This window comes from Ctenocephalides felis, unplaced genomic scaffold (assembly GCF_003426905.1).
Source record: "Ctenocephalides felis isolate EL2017-DRISC unplaced genomic scaffold, ASM342690v1 CF-g0.4_SCAFFOLD_01604, whole genome shotgun sequence".
NCBI classification, from domain to species: domain Eukaryota; kingdom Metazoa; phylum Arthropoda; class Insecta; order Siphonaptera; family Pulicidae; genus Ctenocephalides; species Ctenocephalides felis.
Window position 1 is genome coordinate 41,004,743 of NW_020537758.1, and position 21,709 is coordinate 41,026,451.

At 29.2% G+C, this 21,709-nt stretch overlaps 1 protein-coding gene across 1 annotated transcript in view; it reads right to left on the reverse strand.

The window, feature by feature from the left end:
* LOC113372384 overlaps positions 1–21,709 on the reverse strand; it is a 103,752-nt gene that overhangs the window by 1,724 nt on the left and 80,319 nt on the right. The window contains exons 2-3 of the mRNA XM_026612706.1: positions 377–460; positions 251–309 (exon numbers count right to left, since the gene is read on the reverse strand). Coding sequence (XP_026468491.1) covers positions 251–309; positions 377–457 — 140 coding nt within the window. The 5' untranslated portion in view covers positions 458–460. The remainder of the gene's footprint in view (positions 1–250; positions 310–376; positions 461–21,709) is intronic.

The window sequence follows — 21,709 nt, forward strand, 5'->3', positions numbered from 1 at the left end:
ATATAAATTAACCATAGTTTTACAAGTTATATATTTTTCTGAGTGGTTAAATCACACAATCGCAGATTTTTTCACTCATATGTAATTACCAATTTGTGACAATTAATGAACCAATAAAAATGTTTATACTAAGAAATATAAAAATCAGTTCAATTGCCCTTCTGAAAATGTGACGGAAAAATTGGCAAAAACTAAATTTATTATAGGATTTTCTAATCTTAATAACTTATCAAGCTGTAAAAATACTCACATATTCGTTTGTTTATCTGCTCGTATGTTATCATTGCGATTCAAACCATGAGGACATAACTGAAAAAATATAATTGAGTACATTTAAAACTTAAAACAAAATCATCTGGTATGTGAATATAATTACTTGCAGTCTGCTAAATATTTTATCTACTGGATTTTTCGAATCAGGTGTAGCTGTATCCCGCTTCTGGCAAACGTTGCCCATAATCTGAAAGTATAATAATAAAATAAATTACTTTATTAACTTTCCGAGGAAAAAGTTTATGTTTTCTTCAAAAAATCCGATTTGCTTATTTTATGTTTTCTCGACGTTTCAATAAGCCATTCTGAATCGAATGAGACCAAATTTGGAAAAAGTATGTGTGTGTGTGCGTGTGTGTTAACAATTTTTTTCAAAAACGGCTGAACCGATTGTTTGTCAGTTTTGTGAACGATCAGCCTAGCCGTTTCTTTATAAATCGCAGAAAAGTGAAAAATTTTTCGTCCACGTTTTAGTCCGCAATTCTGAATCGATTTTGAAATGTCAAAAACCGTTCGGAAGATATTGGTTTGGAATCGTGCTGATTAGTTTTTGGTAGAGATCGAGCGGGCCGTTTCCTTGTAATAAACTGTTAAAAAATGTTTTTTCGTCGATTTTTATTATTATTTTTTTGACGGTTGATACCATAGTCTTCTAGATCATACTAAAATATTACGGCCCTACGACAACTCGTTTAGCTTTAAAAATTCGTCAAAGTTTGCTAAAAGCAGTATCGTTTTTTCGGCATTTGTCAAAATTAGAACTTTCATCGACTGCTCAAAAACCCCTGGACCGATTTCAGAAATTTAAAAATCATTTGATTTATCTCGATGAGGATTATCGTTTGACAGTTTTGTGCGACGATCGTCCGAGCCGTTTCTTTGTAATTTGGAAAAAAGTGTTAAACTTTTCGTCCACATTTAAGCTCATACTACCAAATCGATTTTAAAAAATTAAAAACTGTTCGAAAGATATTAGTTGGGAATGATACTGATTAGTTTTAGGTGAAATTTTACCGAGCCGTTTTCTTGTAATTAACTGTTGAAAAAAAATTTAAGCCATGGAACTATTTTTGGCGATATATACCATGGTCTTATAGAACTTACTGAAATATTACGGTCTTACGACAAGTAGTTCAATTTTAAAATTTCATCAAAATTTGAGAAAATTAGTAGTTTTTTCACGTTTGTTAAAATTAAAATTAGATTATTTATTTGGTATAACAATGGAGTACTTGATCTTAATGAACATACTAAACCATTAAAGTCCTACGGAAACTGGTTCGATTATAATAATTATTGATTTGTGAAAATTTGCTTCTAGAATTTTCAATTATTATGTAATAAATCCACTCGGAATAAATTTAATCACTCATAAATTAATTTTTAATTGATTAAGTCGATTATTTAGTTATATCGGGAAGTTCATGTAACTTGCCTCAAGGCAAAATACCAATACCAACTAGTTAAATATTTCAAGGCTGATATTAAGTTACAATAAATATGCACGCATATATAAGTGCTTATGGGATAATAGAAATAATTAGAAGTGTACACTTACAAGTTCCATATTAGTATGTAGCTTACATTAATTTTTCATGTAGGATACTCATAAAATTACACTTTCCATTTCCAAATTAATTATATATTAATTTTTTGTTATTCATTTGTTTATGATCTACATTCACTGAAGTTTCATTTCAAGCAAATTAAACCAAGAACTACACCGAAGGGTGCAGCCATTGTTGGTTTAGATAAAAATGTACAAGATCATAAAAATTCTTTAGCAACATTTTAATTTCTTCATCAATTTTTTTATTCTTGAATAAAACCCTACCTGATCACTTCATTATCATCATATCTTGTATAATTATTGTTATTTATTTTCCTAGGTTGACCATCATAGGTATTAGATCACCAAAATAACCTTAAGCATCTCATTACTTGACCTTTGTTTCTAGTCTCCCACATATGGAAAGACACGTCGCACGGTAGGCATTTTATTAACTAATATTGATAGACATGAATGAATTTGTTCATGATCTCTATAAATCAAAATCATTGTTTTATAAGTGATCATCCATTGGAAGTTAATGTCACTTCTTAAAATGATGTAATTAGTAAAATATTTAAATTCATATAATACATTGATCAAATCGATTTAATAAATTATAGAAATGGTTAATATAAAAAATGTGGACATATTAAAACAGAAATAAAATTATTGGTCTTAATCATTTTTAATATATTTTCTTAATATCGTGGAAGTTCACAATTTAATTCCATTAACTTGAAAAATTCCTTAGAGATGTACTGTTAGCAAACAAGATAAATAATGAAGAATCGTCAGTGCATTTTGTTCACAACAGATATTATTTAATGTTCTATGTTATTATTTTACCTATATATCAAATAACGTTTTGTTTTGATTTCAATAACAATGCAGAATAACGTGGGCTGAAGACATCACTCGGCCTTGGCTTTGTGACATAGGTAACAACATATGTTTCTTTTTAATTGAATTGAATGAAATCCATTCTTTCATTCCATTGTCTTTAATTTTAATCTTTTAATTTTTTCAAGCATTATGTATTTAGTCTCTAATTTTTAATCTGGTTTAATTTAAAACGCTTATAAAAACACGTCATAATCAAACAATTTTCGACAGACCGAGAACAAAAGAGTGTGATAAAGTTAATTAAATTCCTCAATATATTTTGGTATTTTATCAGAAAAAAAATATTTACTGAATTTGTTTATTCTAAATTATCAATGATAATTTATCATAGAATTATATTTATTTATTACTATATGTTATCATATTAAGAAATTCACGGGTGCAAATGAAAAATAATCGCGACAGAAGGGTAGATTAAAAAGTCGCTTAAAAATACCGTTCCAAAATGAAATAAATAATTTTAACCACACGTAAAATCGGCACATGTGTTCGTTAATAAAATAAGTTTATAAAATTGAAAATTCATTCGTTAAAAATTACAATGTTGGAGCCCAGAACCTCCTCTTATCTTCACTGCTAGATGATCATGAAATGCGGTTGCTAAAGAATTTTTCTAATGTGATTAAAAATAAAAATGCTATTTTGATGAATGGTGTAACAAATTTTGGTTTACCCAGCGCTAATTTATTTTAAGATCATAAAATAAACTTTTAAAGCATGTGTTGAAGGCTTTCATTGTTCTTGTGTGATCTCAAACAACTGGAAATTGAACCTAGTATAAATATTTGTGCATAAATTATAGAAATATTTTTCTTGTAAAATAATACGATTTTTACTTGTGATTTTGTTTCTGGATTTTAGTAGGAGAAAATTAATATTTCTAAGCTAAAATTAATCACATGGATGGATTAATTAATATCAGTCGATAAACTTGTTACTTCATTTATTATTGTTACTATTTCAAATGTTCAAACCTTAATTATAAGATTTATTTTCTCTAAGAAGCAATCAGAATATGAAACATTCAATAATATATTATAGTATCAACAGATTTGAGATCGTATAATTCGGCTTGATTAACTCTTCATGAAAACTCTATAAAACCAAATGTTACGCGTTAATTACACAGGCCAACAAAGAAAAGGTTTTTTTCTATGAGCTTTAGTTTTCAAGATATGAAGCGCAAAAAATACTATAAGAATCAGCTCTAACATTTGATGCACCAAACAAGAAATTTTTTTTGTAGGCCTGTGTTATTAATGTAACACAGGCCTAGGTAGGTAACATTAATTATTAATGATTAATACTTTAACTTACAAGTGATTTATTCTAATAATTGATAATAACAAATGAAATAGTAGGATGAATGTAGTCATTGGAAACACATAGCCTTATTCGATGCATTGTACAGGTACACCCTTTTTTCAATCTACTTTCACCTTCGTAATAAGACCGGTTTAAGACATTACTTACCTGTTCGATAATGGGTTAGACCGGAATTGAAGTTCTAGTAAATTATGTTCGTATTTTATGCGTTTCATATTTAGTTTGTTTGATTATAATTGTTCGTTGTTTTTAGATTTCGCCCGACTTTTTTAATAATAGTATTATATCCAGTGGTTCTGAATTGCTGATCAAATACAGAATGAATTGAAGAATATAGAATTGTTCAAAGTTCAAATAAGTTCAAACGCAATTATGACCTCTTCGCATTTTCATCTTATAAGACGTGTTATAAAAAGTTTTATTGTCGGTGTAATAGATCGCAAGATCAGCGGTTTCGAAGATGCATAAAAAAGGTTGAAAAGAAAAACATGTAATCACTTGGCAATAATAATCTTTCAGCACCATTATTATTGATTCATGTACAAATAGAATTATTGATAGAAAGATAGAGAGGTAGCCACGTACACCAAAAGATATATAGGCAGGTAAACAGGTAGACAGATAGAAAGATAGACAAATAGTCAGGTGGGACAAATAGACAGCGCGACGGGACTTGATTCAGAGGTTCCGGGTTCGAGCAGCCTGTTGTCAGGCGGCAGTGACAACGATTTTCAATTGGAAATATAGATAGCAATATGTTTCCAAGTGAAAATAGACCTCACCCGGCATTTCTGCACCAATAAAAAGTCAGCCCTATTAGATAAATTCTAGTAATAAAATCATCAAATATGGATGGATTAACTATTGGGTTACCATCTAAAAATACGAAGTAAAGAGAAGTTTCAGACTAACAGCTCATAGGACGTAAGGTTATGATTGCTGTTAAGATATGAGAATAAAAAAAATAGACAGATAGAAAGATAAAAAGATTAACAGGTAGGCAGGTAAAATAAACTACAGGTGAAAAAGTAGAGAGATAGGCACCTAGGCAGGTGAAAAAGTACCCAGGTTAACACTGAGATAGGTAAATAAGTAGTCCAGCAGACAGATAGATAAATAGGTGATCTATAAATCCAATTATTATTGATTGAATCGATTATTCACACAAATCAAAAAGATCATGCAAGATGCCTTAAGGAATAATGCTTTTAACAACTAGTTTATATTTTTTATCACATCTTAATACAAACTCTTCAATTCAATAAGACTGATCTATTATGATCCTTAATGTAAAATATGAAAAATGTACGTGGTCAGATTTGCTGCATTAATTCAACCCTGTTAGGTTTTCGTATTAGGACATTACGACTTTTTATCCGTAGGGTAAGTTATTATAATTGTACAAAAATGTAAATTGAAATTTTTTGCTCATGTTCTCGTTTTGCAGGTTTCTGAATATTTTGGCATACATTAGAAAAAATAGATACGTCCATGTTTTTGGGCGCACGGCCGCACGGATCAATCGATTTGACTGGTTTAAAAAACATTTGATTTCTATTGATAGGGAGATGTGCTAATTAGTTTTTGGTTAAGGAAGATCCATCAGTTTCGGAGAAACGGAGCAAAGGGTGCAGAAAATAGAAGTCGAGTTTTTGAGATTAGTTTGTGATTAGTTTTTTGCAAAGACAGGTTTGGCCATTTCGAAAATACAAATTAAGCCCTTATACTTTGTCTTAATACAGTATTTATAATAATCTATTTGAAAAACATTTAATATTTCTCGAATATTTCATTACGGCACGGGAAGTTCCAGCATTTTGCCTTAAGGCATTTTATTTGAACAGCAATTAGAACTATGTGTTCATAAGCTGTTATTCTAACTACTTATTCTTAGATATATTATGCTTTTGAGGACAATACAAACTAGTGGTCAACCACTTTTATTTCTGTGTTGATTATTCAAATTAGTTTTGGCGTATATACTGCGAGTATAGACTGACTACATTTTCTAATTGTTATTGAACATTGTAATTGTTTGACATGATACTTATATCAAAATAAAATACCACTGTTTGCAAATCGGAGCTTCGAAGGTCGCGTTTGAATTGCTAATGCAATAATTATGCAATGGAAGTTACGTGTTTGGTTTTGCACTACGTGCATGAGATGACGTTGACGCTTCTAATATAATTTATTTAAAAGCAGAAATCAGCAATTTTCTAAGTCATATGTGCATATAAAACATAATTAAACACTGACTCTGATATAACGCAGATTTAGATATGCAGAAGAAATAACAATGAAGTTCATTATCGGTTCCAGCATCAATACCTCTACTGTTGTTAATTCATTATTATTCAATCTGCTGTTATTTTTTTATTAATATAGTCAAAAAAATAATCTAAGACAAATGCTGTCCATCCATCAAAATATGTTTTCACGTCTGCAGAATGTTGATAAAAATTAACGAAGCTCTATTTTATTTTTCAGATGTCTTCTAAAGTCATCATTCAAAATATTTTGACTTGAGAAATTTATAATAATTATATTAGGCTCTTTGAGTGCAATCATATTACAGGAGTTAAAAACACATCTGGGATATTCTGACTATTTTTCCATTCCCTGCATTTCTATTTAATAAAACAAATGTAAACAAATTAAAGTAGGTACTTTTGCACTAGTAAGTAAGTACTCTTGCACTAGTACTTTAATAAAATTGATGGATTAGAAAGTAAATAAATTGCTAATTATTACTATAATATTTGCAAGTTGAAACCACCATAGTCATATTATGACAATTATATTTTTAACCAACCGATATCTATCTATTATAGCTATTATAATAAAAAAAAATATAGAAAGTTTATACAATGAAATTTAGATAATAATAAATTGTATAAACACATTAGATTGACTTTTGTAATATTTACTTGTTTTCATGACTTATTTAGCTGATTATAATATTATAGCTAATCATAAATATTAGATTATTATGAGTAATTATAAAATTAAACTAAATACTTTAATTTCTTAACTCTCATTTGTTGGTTACGAATAATCGACAAATATCAACAAATCTGTAATTTATTTTGAATAAGTACCTGAAATTTTAATAATATTTGCAATTACATATGTTTGCTTATCAATAAATAAATATAAACAAATTAAGATTGGTTTCGGTGTGTAATGATATTTGAATAATATTTCATGATAGTAATATGATTAGTAATTTTACTTGGTAATTGTTGATATTTAAATACTAAAATATATAAATATTCATACCGTCACTATGTTATAATATAAAAAGATAAAAATAACTACATACACATACCTCGACACAAAATTGTTGTATTAATCTTAATACAATAATAGTTGTACTATTATGAAATCAAAGTTTAAATCTGTCTGAATATTGAAATTTGTATTGCAGACTTCTACTTAGATATGTAATAAGTAAATTGCTCATGTAACCGGCGTTAATTTAATTAAACTGCTAATTGGCCTGACATCGTTTTCTGTAGTATTCTTGCGTCTTCGTGTTATCTCAAGAAAAGATTACCTTAATGTTTACTTAACTCAGTATTTTATCTCATATTCTCAATTAACATATATTTATATATATATATATATATATATATATATATTTATTTATATATATATATATATATATATAAATGCAGCGACAAAATTAAAGGATTATTCATTCCTCACCAGCTAAGGAAGAACTCTGCTGAGCAGATTTAGATTTTTTTGTTTGACGTTGAGACATATTTTTGAATGTTATATTTGCAGCCAATTAAATTTAAATATATTATAGATTAAAATGAAATGAACAAGTAAAAAATTGATACATACCACACTAGGTAAGAAATATATTGTATCATTGTGAAATAGTAAAATTTCCTTTACCATTGCTCCAATTAGAGAACCCAACGCAAGCTCCTAATGTGCAAATAAGCTAAACCAAAAACAAGTTTATATATATCATCAGAAAACAAAAACAGTCGTAAATTTACATAAGAGAATTTAATCGACAGCTATATTGCAACATATTTCATTGATACCACAAGAAGTCAATGAAGCCGCCCATCATTAGCAAAATACAAGAAGACAGGAAAATTTGTCCACCAAGAAGAAGCCAATCATCTTTTTATCACCAAAATGCTATTTAACCGCTACTTCATCATCAACATCAGCAAATCAATTAGCAAGCCAATGTAGTAATAATAATCACCCTATGCAGAATTTTCCAAAAGCTCAGATTTTATTTTTTATGAGGAAAGTTCATGGATAGACGCTTTACCATGGTTATTTTTAGGCCTTCGGACAGCTGTTAAAGACGGAACACAAACTGATTGTAACTAGTAGTGTATGGCATCGTGTCTTAAGGTAAAACTATCTTTTGCACTTTTTGCTTTGTAACTCCAAAACGGGTGGACCAACTTTTGCTGATTAGCTTGTTTTTTAAACCATTCAAATCGGTTAATCCGTGCACCCAAAAACGTGGACGAAAAATTGTATCCAAATATACATACACACACATCCATTTTTTATGGTATGGCAAAATGTTAAACCATCAAAAAGTGGAGATATGCAAAAATTTTCAATTTTGATTTTTGGATGATTACAATAACCTACTCTACGATAATAAAAGTTCACTTTATTATACATTCAACCTTAGCAAACTATTATTCTCAAATAACTCAATAGCTTTAAAAGAGCAAACAAAAAACGTGAAAAATAACAACAAATTTAAGGATTATACTTAATTAGTCCTATCTAAATTTGCAATTATCGGTTATTACGATGTTTATTAGCATTAGGTGTGTACTTTTCCTCTATGAATATCACTATAAGGCAATTCATACAATCGACTCATGGTTTGAAATAATGAACTTATAAACGCGTTTTCCTGAAATAATTACTCGCTAATTAGCAGAATATTTAAATTTAGCATATAATAATCACGAGCGAAGGCTATTTGAAAATTATATGAGAACTCTTCAGCCTTGGCACACGTTTTTCACATTATTCTCGAAATTTATCTATTTGGAATCAAGGAATATAATTATTTGTAGAAGTTTTATTTTATAAGCAATAGGAAAACGAAGTTTCCAATAACAAGGCTTATATGTAATAGTTTATTTACAATTCAATGTAAAATTAACAACAAGATTGCAACTTTTGAAAGAATTAGAGAAAAAAGTATCTTTTGTGCGATGTTATCAAAGAATTAGTTAAAAAAATTGATAAAATTTCATACTGATGTTATTGCTGGAACTTCCCGAACCGTAATTAAAAATCTTGGTGTGAAACCCAAAAAAAAATACACAAAATGTGTACACATTATTAAAATCTCTATAAAATATCTGATAATTTGACTTTCATATGTCCAATAAACATGTTTGATCGCCAAATAATATTTTTTTAACTTATTTTCCGATTTCCATAACCGCTAGACCTGCCTTCTCAAAAATTTAATCAGTTCTTCATCTTGTCAATACAAGTAAAATGTATTTTGAATTATTAAAATGGGACGCTCCGTTCTCTTACAAACTGAGTTAATGTTTCTGGCACTTTTTGCACTGTATCTACGGAACGGCTAGACCTGCCTTCGCCAAAAATTAAACAGCACATCTCCTTATCAATACGAATCGAATGTTTTTTTAATAATAATCATCAAAAATTAATGGATTAACCGTTGGAATAGCATCTAAAATTTCGAAGTAAAGAGAAGTTTTAACTCAACAGCGTATAGGACGTAAGATTCTGATTGCAGTTAAGATATGAGAAAAAAATCATGAAAACAAATAGCTTGTAAAGCATTGTAATTCCGAGAGATTGGCGCAGTAATGCCGGACAAAGGCTATTTTTCCTTAAAAAATTAAATCCATATATGTTTTCAAGTGAAAACCATTGTCACTGATGCGTGCCCGAGAATTTAATCACTTCCTATATAATTAAAAACATCCTAATCAACTGCACTTTTATCTATTGCATGAATAATAAGTGTGCTGATAAAGGAGTCTGGAATATAATGGACCCGCGATTTTTAATTAAAATAACTAAAGCTAATTATTGAAGATATCTTATCATTTTCTAAACACAGGGCGCGCGTTTTCTCATTCCAGTAAATAAATGTTATTTATATTATATATCCGAGTTTCTATAATATTTTATCAAACCCGTTTTATTTTTGTAAACATAAGAGAACCGAATGCATAACATTAGCTTAATGAACGCAATGATTAATGTGTTCAATAATATAAACAATTAATGAGTAATATAAAACAAAATGCTGATAGCAAATAAATCCATGCCTATATAATTTATTCTCGCTTTGGAAATTTAGTCCAAATGTCGACGTTAACAGCGAACCTTGTCTACAAGAGGGAGCTGAAGAAATTCATTTTGGCAAGTGCCATCATGGGTTTAATCCTATTTTACTTGGTTTTAATGGGTGTTGCGGCTATGAAAATATGTTATGGTGAACATACGGGTAAGTAAAGTGCTACTAAATTATTTTTTTATTACAATTATTTGAACAGCGATCCGAACTTAGGAGTCCTATAGGCTTTGCAATGAGTTGTGAATAGTTGTTCTATCTCCAAGTGATGAATCTCTAAGTGATTTCTATTATTTCCTACATTTTCTGTGATAGTGGTAATTTTTAATGCCGAATAAGGGTTATTTTTGCTTGAAAACATATTGTTATTTATATTTCCAAGTGAAAACTGTTGTCACCTCTGCTTGACATCAGGGTGCCCGAGACAAGTATCAAACTTAAATCAACAGATTCCAAAGTCCATAAATCTAACCACTAGGCTACGGTGAAGCCCTATATTAAATTTAGCGGTGGAAAGCAGTAAAATAGTAGAATTTTTACTTGAGACCTGCATTATTCAACCTTTTTTGAATATTTTTTTTCAAAATTACTTTTATTGTTAATGTGCAAGTGTTGAGTTGGTCTTTACGTCGTTTTTCTTTGATATCCTACAATACTCAAACTGAAGCCAATTTATATATTTATAATAAAGTTACTTGTAAATTGCAGTTTTTCTTTAGAGTAAACACTATCATGCTCAGTCATGCAGCAGTTAAACAGGGGGCTGTTATTTGAATATACTTTTACAATTGTGGTAATAGATGGAAAGTAGTGATATTTATTATACATATAAAAATTACTAGTGGTGCATGGCATCATGCACTAAGGCAAATTGCTGGAACTTTCCGTATCAAATTTTTTTTTTTCTGAAAAAGATTAATATTATTTTTAAACTTTGAATATCGAAGTGCGTAAGCGCCGCGTTGCAGTGAAACGGACAAACGATGTTACGGAACCCATAGAAATGTAAATAAAGTTTATACGTATTTTTAAAATCTCCATAAAATATCTGATAATTTGATGTGCATATGTCTAATGCTCATTTTTGACTACCAAATGGCTTTTTTTACTTTACTAGATATCCAAAACCGCTAGCCCCGGCTTCCTAAAAATTTAATCAGATGTTCATCTTGTCATTACAAGTAAAATGTTTTTTGAATTATTAAAATCGGACCCTCCGTACTCTTGAAAACTTAGTTACCAATCGTCTACGAAATTTTGTATTCGAACACTCACACACACATACACATATACATCAATTTTTTTTAAGGTGTTCCAAATGTTCAGAAACCTCTGAAACGTAAAGATATATAAAAAATTTAATTTTCGACGTTTTTGCGATTACTATGTATAACTTACCCTACGGGAAGTTATTAATATCTTTGTAGATCTACTGTATATCGACATACAGTTTATTTGAAATTTAATACAGTTTTACAGAAAGAATCATATTTAAAAAATGCTTCAATTATTTTATTATTATGTTATATAATGGCAATATATTGTATGGTAATGAAAATTTTTTTTTTCAAAATTTGATACGTTTATCAGCTCTCTAATTTGTATTTGTCGCACTACTTAAATAACTATAAGAAAATTACAAAGAAAAATTGCTGCGCAATAAATTGATCGACTTATTCAAGTCATGCAGCTTAATTCTTAAAGTTAGATATATCGGTTATATTTTGTATGAATTTATTTTAGGTTTTGTATTCACTCGCATTTTTTATTTATTAAATAACAGTATAATTAATAATTCTAAGGTTATTTGAGCTGTTTTACCCAGCTTAATTCTACGATTAAAAGACGCTATTATAGCAGGCAATCTATTGATTGCCTAACGTTAACTAACAATAAGATATGATTTTATTATTTATGAACTTTGTTAGCAAATCGCCATACTATTTTGACTTGTGGCCATATTTGAGGTCTATAACCTCAAGTGAAAATTTGACATCATACTGCCTGATATTGGGCTTGGTCGAAGCGGAGATCGAACCTTCGAACTCGTGACTAGTTTGCACCAGAGCACTTGCAATTCACTTAAAAATCATAATATTTAATCACAATTCAATCAATAATAAGATAGATTTTGCCTATATGAATGCATGATATAAATACTAACGCTCATTTTTAACTTTCCATAGGAAAGTTATAGTAATGAGCCGAAAATCGAAAATGAAAATTTTTGCATATCTTCACGTTTGAGAAGTTTCTGAACATTTTGGCATACCTCAGAAAAAAAATGGATGTGTGTATGTGTGTGTTTTGTGTGTCCGCAATTTTTTGTCTACGTTTTCGGGCGCACTGATTAACCGATTTGAATGATTCATAAAACATTTGATTCCTCTTGATAGGGAGATGTGCTAATTAGTTTTTGGCCAAGGCGGGTCCAGCCTTTGCGGAAAAACGGATCAAAGAATGTAAAAAATAGAAATCGGGTTTTTGAGAAAACGGTGTATTCGATTTGAATGATCCAAAAACATTTAATTTGTAATGATTGGGAAGTGGTGATTAGATTTAAGCAAAGGCAGATCCAGCCATTTTGAAGATACAGACCTAAATATACAAAAAATTGTAGTTTTTGAAAGAACTAAGCATCCGATTTGAATGATTCAAAAAACGTTCTACTTGTGTTTTCCAATTGCTTTTGGAATTTTTCTACATCAAATATAATTCAGATTTTAATATTAATTCTGGCTAAAGTTCTAAGGCTCACTTATATACATCAAATACATTTTTTAACTTAATTCAGTTTTTATAATTCTTATAAATATTAGACAATGTTACAGTATTTATTTATAGTAATCTATTTGAAAACATTTATTATTCCTCGAACATTTCGTTACGGTACGGGAAGTTTCAGCAATTTACCTTAAGGCACGATGCCATACACCTAGCTAATCTATTGATTGCTATCAAGCAATTACAGATATGAAAAAAATCTTAGAGTAAAACTTCAATATACCAATTAAAGTTTCCTATAATGTAAAAATATTTTTTATCCATACTTAGATTTGTCGACTGATGAACTAACAACAGAAGCTCCTTCTCTTGCTCCCAAAAATGAGTCAAAAAATCTATTCCATTCAATAATGGATAGATTTATAGTAGATAAGGATGGAGCTGAATCTTCAGCGCATGAAATTATTAGTACTGCAACGGGTAATCTTTTTATTTTAAACTAATTTTTATTGAATCATGTATCATGAAGATTTTAATCTCGAATTCAATTATTATATCATCAATTTGGATATTTTCAGTTTCGCCAGATTCTCACCTTCCTAAAGTCGACTATTTGAAATACGATTTTATTAGAAACAAAATAAAAAACTTAGCCAAGTTAAGGAAAGAAACGCGTGGCCTGAAAGATAAAGCTACATTGAATTCTACTTTTTCTCCCAACATCACAGAGATTTTAATTCTAATAAAAATCAGTATAAACAATAACTCTATACAAATTGATATGCGTAAATTAAATAATGGCACCAGAAATTCAAAATGGAATACAAATTATATTTTCTCTAAATCGGATGAGTTCATATTATTGAAAAATGCACCGGAAGATAAGAATTCTGTGAAGATACTATTCAGAGTGAAACAAAATTCTGAAAATCAAAATATTACAGAATCTGAAGACTTGAATTTGGATGATAGAAAAGAAGCTTTGAAGACTTTGGAAAAAATTTGGACAAATACTGAACTGTTGGAGTTCATAAAGAATAATATTGGTAAGATTTATTAACGCTCCGTAGGGTATTAACTTCCTGCAGGGTAAGATATTGTAATCGTCCAAAAAGCGAAATTGAAAATTTTTACATTTCTTCACGTTTTGAAGGTTTCTGAACATTTTGGCATACCTCAGAAAAAATGGATGTTTGTGTATGTATGTATGGATACAAATTTTCGTACACGTTTCGGGCGCACGGATCAACCGATTTGAATGGTTCAAAAAACATTCGATTTTTATTGATAGGGAGATGTGCTGATTAGTTTTTGGCAAAATCAGGCTCAGCCGTTTCGGTGCAAAGTGTGCCGAAAATAGAAAAAGAAATTTTGAAAGAACGGAGCATCCGATTTAAATGATCTAAAAAAACATTCAGTTCGTAATGATGGGGAAAAGTGATGATTAGTTTTGGCAAATGCAGGTCCAACCATTTCGAAGATACGGAGCTAAATGTGCAACAAATGGCAGTTTTTGAGAGAACTAAGCGTCCGATTTGAATGATTTAAAGAACTTTCTGCTTTTTTTAATAAAATAATTGGAAAAATATTTTTTTGTTACAATTTTTTTTGTATATCGAAAATAATTCTAGTTTATTTTTTAATTTTTAAATAATTAATTTAAATACAGTTTATGGTACGGGGGTAAGTTTCAGCAATATGCCTTAAGGCACGATTCCATACACCACTAGTTTAATAATTAACTTCCCGTAGGGTAAGTTTATAGTAATCGCAAAAAAATCGAAAATGAAAATTTTTGCATTTCTCGACGTTTCAAAACCTTCTGAACATTTTGGCATACCTTAGAAAAAATGGATGTATGTGTGTGTGTGTGTGTGTGTGTGTATGTATGTATGTATGTATGTATGTATGTATGTATGTGTGTAGTGCGGATACAAATTTTCGTCGACGATTTCGGGAACACGGATCAACCGATTTGAATAATTCAAAAAACATTCGATTCGTATTGATAAGGAGACGTGCTGATTAGTTTTTGGCAAAGGCAGGTCTAGCCGTTCCGAAGATACGGGGCAAAAAGTGCCACGAACGGTACCTCCGTTTTAAGAGAACGGAGCGTCCGATTTGAATAATTCAAAAACATTTACTTGTATTGACAAGATGTAGAATTGATCAAATTTTCATGGAGGTAGGTCTAGCGGTTTCGGAGATCTAATGAAAAAAGTAAAAAATAATGCCATTCGGCGGGTTAAAAATTATCATTAGACATATGCACATCAAATTATCAGATATTTTATAGAGATTTTAACAATAAGTATATTGTTTTTTTACATTTTTATGGGTTCCGTACCAATGCTTATGCGTTGGACGGCGGCGCGGCACATGCGCGCTTTGATATCGTCTCTATGCAGTTCAAGCAGTGCGATTTGCTTTGAAAAAAAGTTCAGAATTTCCAAAATATGTCAAAATGAAGAAAACATTTTTTCAAAAAAATTTTTTGTATCCAAAAAAAAATTTTTTTTTCATATAATTTTTTTTTCAAAAAAAAAGTAATTTTGTCAAATTTGTAGTTTCTCAAATCTTATTTTTTTGATTAAATTTTTTCAAACATGTTAATCGTTTTTAAAAAATAATAATATTTGGTACGGGAAGTTCCAGCAATTTGCCTTAAGGCACGATGCCCTAATGCCTTAAGACAGAATTCCACTTACAGCTAGTTTAGAATGCTAATCATGTTAATAAAACTATTTTTTATAGTACATGATTATTTTAAAGTAAATAATATTAAAATTGAAAGCGATTAAGTTGTTTTTTTGTTCGACAATTTGTGAGAATTTCAATAACAAAATTCCATGTTATTGACATTCTCACAAATTGTCGAAAACATGTGAAATATATATGTCAAGAATATAAACATTTCTTTTAAAAGATGCGACATTTCTTTCTCAAACTTAGAACAGTCAGTACGTTGTTTCGATAACTTACTAAATATATAAATTTATTGTGTGGTTGTTGTAATGTCAAAATATATATATTTACTATAGTGCACATCCTTATACCATGGAGCAATAATGTTTTCATTAATTGTAATATAAGGACACCAATTGTAAGCGTTTTTAGATTAGTTTTATTATTAACTCCCGTAGGGTAAGTTATAGTAATGGGCCAAGGATTGGACATGTTGAAAGTAGATTCTCCTTTTATATTTTTATATATTAAATTCAACAATTGTTATTTATGTAATATGTTTTTTAGATTACTGAATGATGACACACATTAAGTTTCGAAACGTTTAATAGATTTTTGTTATATATATATATATATATATATATATATGTATTAGATGGTAGAGTCTTGGATTTGTTATATATATATGTATGTATTAATAAGCCTTTATTATAGATATAGACGATTTGGATCAAAAGCTCGCAGACGTTATAACATCGAAATTCGAAGACGTTATGAATAACAGCCCTGATCTTTTAAATATCAGAGACCGAGGTAATAATTTTGACCACCAAGATAATGAATTCACTAAATAATGTGTACGATGATACAAAAATTATGTCAATACATTAACTATTAATATTTCAGAAAATGGAACATCTGCATATATTCAAACCATCCAAAAAAGTTTGATGAAAAATTTATTGAGAAGGAAATGAAGTTTCCAGAATTGGATTTCGGTCCGGATCAAAATAAAAACTCTTCTTGGTTAGGAAGCCTGGTTTGACGATGCTACCAGTTCCAGATGAGAGCATCAATATATTAGGTACAGTTTTAATAGCTTTATGATATAAAGCTGTATTTATTATTTAATTTTGGTATACATTTGTAAAATTATTTAAAAAACGGTCTATATATCTAGTAGATGACCCTATGATAAAAGAAAATATATAAATAACAATAATAATTATTTAGTAAAAATTATCAAAAATATTATATATAATTTTAAATACGTATTGTGTAATTTAAAAATACTACATGTAATTTGGTAATGCAGTAATTGGAAATTACACTTAGCCTGCATTTTCAAAGTAGAGAAATTTTTAGGGGTATATTATAGAATTAGAAATTCGATTTTTAGTAAATAATACCGGTTTTCAATTTATGAATAACACTTTAGGAAATTGAAAATGACAAATGTAGCCAAATGTATCAAATTGATAAAAACTCTATTCTTGGAACCACAAAACAAATTTTACAACTTATTTTTCCAATTTCAGGAGGCGAACAACAAGCTCTTGTAGGTAGGGTCAACACAGTTGAAGTTAATGAATTCAAACAACGAAACGATATGCTAAGAGCAAATATAAGCAAATATCTATCCGAATATAAGAAAAAGAAAGGATACTTGACTACGACTGCTGAAATACCAGATTGTGCCGCCCGAGAAGTCGCTTGAAAATATTTTTGTAGGACCTCAATTATTAAAAAGACGTATTTTGCCAAAATTTGATGTGTTGGAAGTATTGCCTTTGCAAAACATGATGATACTACTACATCAACTACTGAAACAGAAACTAAAGCAACCGTAACTGATAATCCAACTACTGAGGAAGATCCATATAAGATAGCGATTGCTGGAGTGAGAGAGGCATTCAAGATGCGTCATAGAAATTTATATCCTAAATAATACCTTCGATAAAACCCCGTTAAGACGATTGTTCAGGGACAGGACCAGAACTACGTCTTAAGCCAAGAAAACGTGGGAGATAGAAAATCTATTTCAAAGTGCAGGGACCGGCGTAAAGTGATGTAATATGCGGGAAATTGTATTAAGCAAAATCGTCTTAATGGGGGTATATTAACTTGCTACTTTAATTAGAGTATATATTTTTAAGATTTTTAATTGAGTTTTAATGTTAATTTAACCACGTAAGTTAAACAATAAACCTAGTTTTTAAGTGTGTGCCAAATATATATATATATATATATATATATAAGATATATATATATATAATATATATATATATATATATATATATATTGCATATTGTATATTTAATTTTTAATTATATATTTAGATTTATATATTAATTTTTTCATAATTAATTTTTTTCATCAATAATTTAGATTTAAAATATATTTCAATAATGCCATTATATTTTGTAATTAATTTTTAATTCAACTTTTTAATCTATATTAATAATTGCCATAGCTTATAATTAATTTTCACGTTTTAAATTGTAAGCATTTCATCTAAACAATAAGTAAATAGGATAAAGCTATGTAAGGTTTATTTTTAGAAATAAAACAGTTAGAATTCATTAAAATTAGAAAATATGAATAATTTGTGTTTTTTTCAGATTTTTATTCCAATTTTTTGCAATTATAAAATTTAGAATCGTAGCAATAAAATATATAGTAAATTAAAGTTATAAATTCACATTCATAAAATTTGTGATAGCAAATTTTAAGGAAGTTACGGACAAAATGACATTGTATTTTTCTTCATAATTATATTTATTTATTTGATGATATTACAATTAGTTTTCAACGTTTTTGCTTACATTGCATCATGCATTGACTACCAGTAACACAATATTTTTATTAAAATGCCGGCGCACGCCTTAGGGGGCGCCAAAATAAGATTCGGATATGAAATTTAAAATATAGTTTTTTTAATATTATTCAAAAGATATTAAATTTCTTTGCATCTTTACTAATCTTGGACAATATATTTTAAACTTTAAAGCAACAATCTGATACACGATTGGAAAGTATAGATGAATAATACAATTTGGTTCTTACGATATCAGGAGAAGTTTACGATGCAATTTATATATTTTAAATAATGAAAAATTAAAGTAAAATAAAACATGAAGTACCAGTGTTATGTTAATAATGAGAGACTAAAATTTGTTAGCTCTCTATGGTTTGTTCAATAGAATAAATCGCATAAAATTCCCAAAATTTAGATTTGTAGAAATTCAAAGATGAGTTAAAATGTTTTTTTTACTTCATGATATGCCTTTCAAAAATAATTGAGCATAATGATTAACTTTCATTAAAAACATGTAAATTTATTACTAAGCAAGTATTAAAAACTTATAAATGACCACTTATCTATCTACCAGAAAATACAACCTCTACTGAGCACCACAAATGCTGTAGTATCGGTTACAAATCATTCATGATATTTTCTATTGATGTAACATGTGTGTTATTGATTTTGAATTTCGTATTGATTTAATTAACGATATCGTAATACTTACAATTAGTTTCCATGAAACCAGCTTTAACGCTTTTCCAAGGTGTTGCGATTTTGCGACACGCAACATATGTATAATCACTCGTATCATTAGAAATTTACCACTGACCATATATCACATGGTGTTGATTATTTTAGGTATTTTAATGAGATGCACAATGGCAACTGTATACTTATATTTTCATTTTTGCACATTTTCACATTATGCCCTATGAAGCATATCGACTTCTGAATATAAAAGCGGATTCAGGCCTAAGCTTTGTATCAGTTCAGTGAATTAGTTCCTTATCAGAACAACAACAAAACAGTAGTAGAAAAATGAGTTCTTACATAGTACGTAGTAAATGATACATTACTATCAATAATTTTATTATTTCTAGTAAAAAAGTGCTAAATTATTTATTCATTCATTGTTAACTAAAATCGAGCGTTCATTAATTTATTTGTAATTAAAATGACTATTAGTGTCCAGTTGTTGTTTGCATCAAATCGGTGGAGTCATAAACTGATGAATTTATAATTTTTTTAATATAAGTAAATGAATTTTAAGCCAAACGTGTTAAACTTTCAGAAAAAATAATTCATCAAATAATTTTGGTAAAATTACTCATTTACCACTTTGGACTATTCGGTGGTTCTATATGTTACCAAAGGCGTAACAAAGTATATGAAGAATTTTCTTTCGAGTTTTACGTATTTTTCTATCAATTTTAAAGCAAATGACGTTTAATCATCTTATCATTTACAACACGAACAAAATGTAAAAAGCTTCTTATAATTTGTCGTTTTAGTTAGATCATTATAGCATTAAATCAGCATGATCATCGGTAAAATCAATATAACATTTCATAGCAAAATTGTTACACAAAATCGAATCGTACGCGAAAAAAAGTTTACTAAACCGGAAAGCTCTTAACATAATTTTGTATGCCCATTAATTACCCATAATTAAACACTGCAACTTTAGCAGATAAAGTTGAAGCAGATAAGTTTTCTTAGAAAGCTGTAGAAAAATGCATTAAAATTGTCAAATAAGGATAATGATCTAATAGGATTTAAATTTAATATAAAATTTCAACATCTTTTTTCATCTGGTAATTCTTTTACTAGGTTCTCTTGGTCTGCCTGGCAGCAGTGGCCCACAGAGCCCAAGCTGGTTATGAAATGATGATGGGAGGAATGGGGGGCGGCATGGGTGGAGGAATGGGTGGTGGAATGGGTGGTGGAATGGCCATGGCTTATAGCCATCAACAAATCCATCAAACTGCACACAGTATGGGAGGAGGACATTATGAACATTACCCTCATGTAAGTACTTATTTAAATCATTCAGTTGATTTTTTTTTCATAATTTAGAATTGATCTCAAAGATACCAATTACAGTCATATGCAAATCACATTCTTTCTGATTGCTGTTATTGTAAAAAAATCTAATTCTCGTTTTATAACTTTGTTCAATAATATTACGCTACACTAATGTCAAACAGTTGCATTATGATAACGTTTACCATTAATACTAGTAATATTACACTATTAAGGTAATATTGCACTATTAATGAGGAAAATACGTACCAAATGACATATATGGACAAAATGACACAGTTGACTTATTTAAAAATTGGCAAGGTTTTATTTCGCGGCTGTATAACATGAAAAAGCCATAATAATGATCTAGTCAGATGTGAGCGTCATTGTCACAGTCTTGTTGGAGTAATCAATTCAAATGTGCTTCGCGCCTTGTAAGTTCATTTTAAAGGTGTTTTTAGTAATTTCGATTAATTTTACTGGTGGTCAATGAACCAAATATGAGCAAATCGATTGAGACTGGTTTTAATACCATTAAATAAATAAATATCACTAAAAAAAAACACCTACCACCCCGCCCTCTGAAACAACACACACTCTTCTAATTCCAAACTTTGCTGATTTCAATAATTATTTTTACTACACACTTAAGCAAATTGGATTAAACATTATTAATTAAAACTGAAATTGAATATTGTTAGTTTTTTATTTAGTTCAACCCATAAGATATTAATCCATTTGAATCAATATTGCACAACACGATATAATTAACTCTGTATCCTGTATCTACAGTCAATGAAGATTTATCTGATTCAAACAGTATCTGATTGAACGAGTGCGTTGACTCCTAAGTGTAATAATTGCAATGACCATGCATTACATTGTCACTATATATGTCAGTTTACGATAATATTCCATTCACAGCACTTCCCTGAATACAAATACGATTATGCCGTAAACGACTATCACACCGGAGACAACAAAAAAGCTTGGGAGACTCGCCACGGAGACATGGTTAAAGGTAAGATAAACTAGCTGTAAGTGGAATTCTGTCTTAAGGCAATTAAGG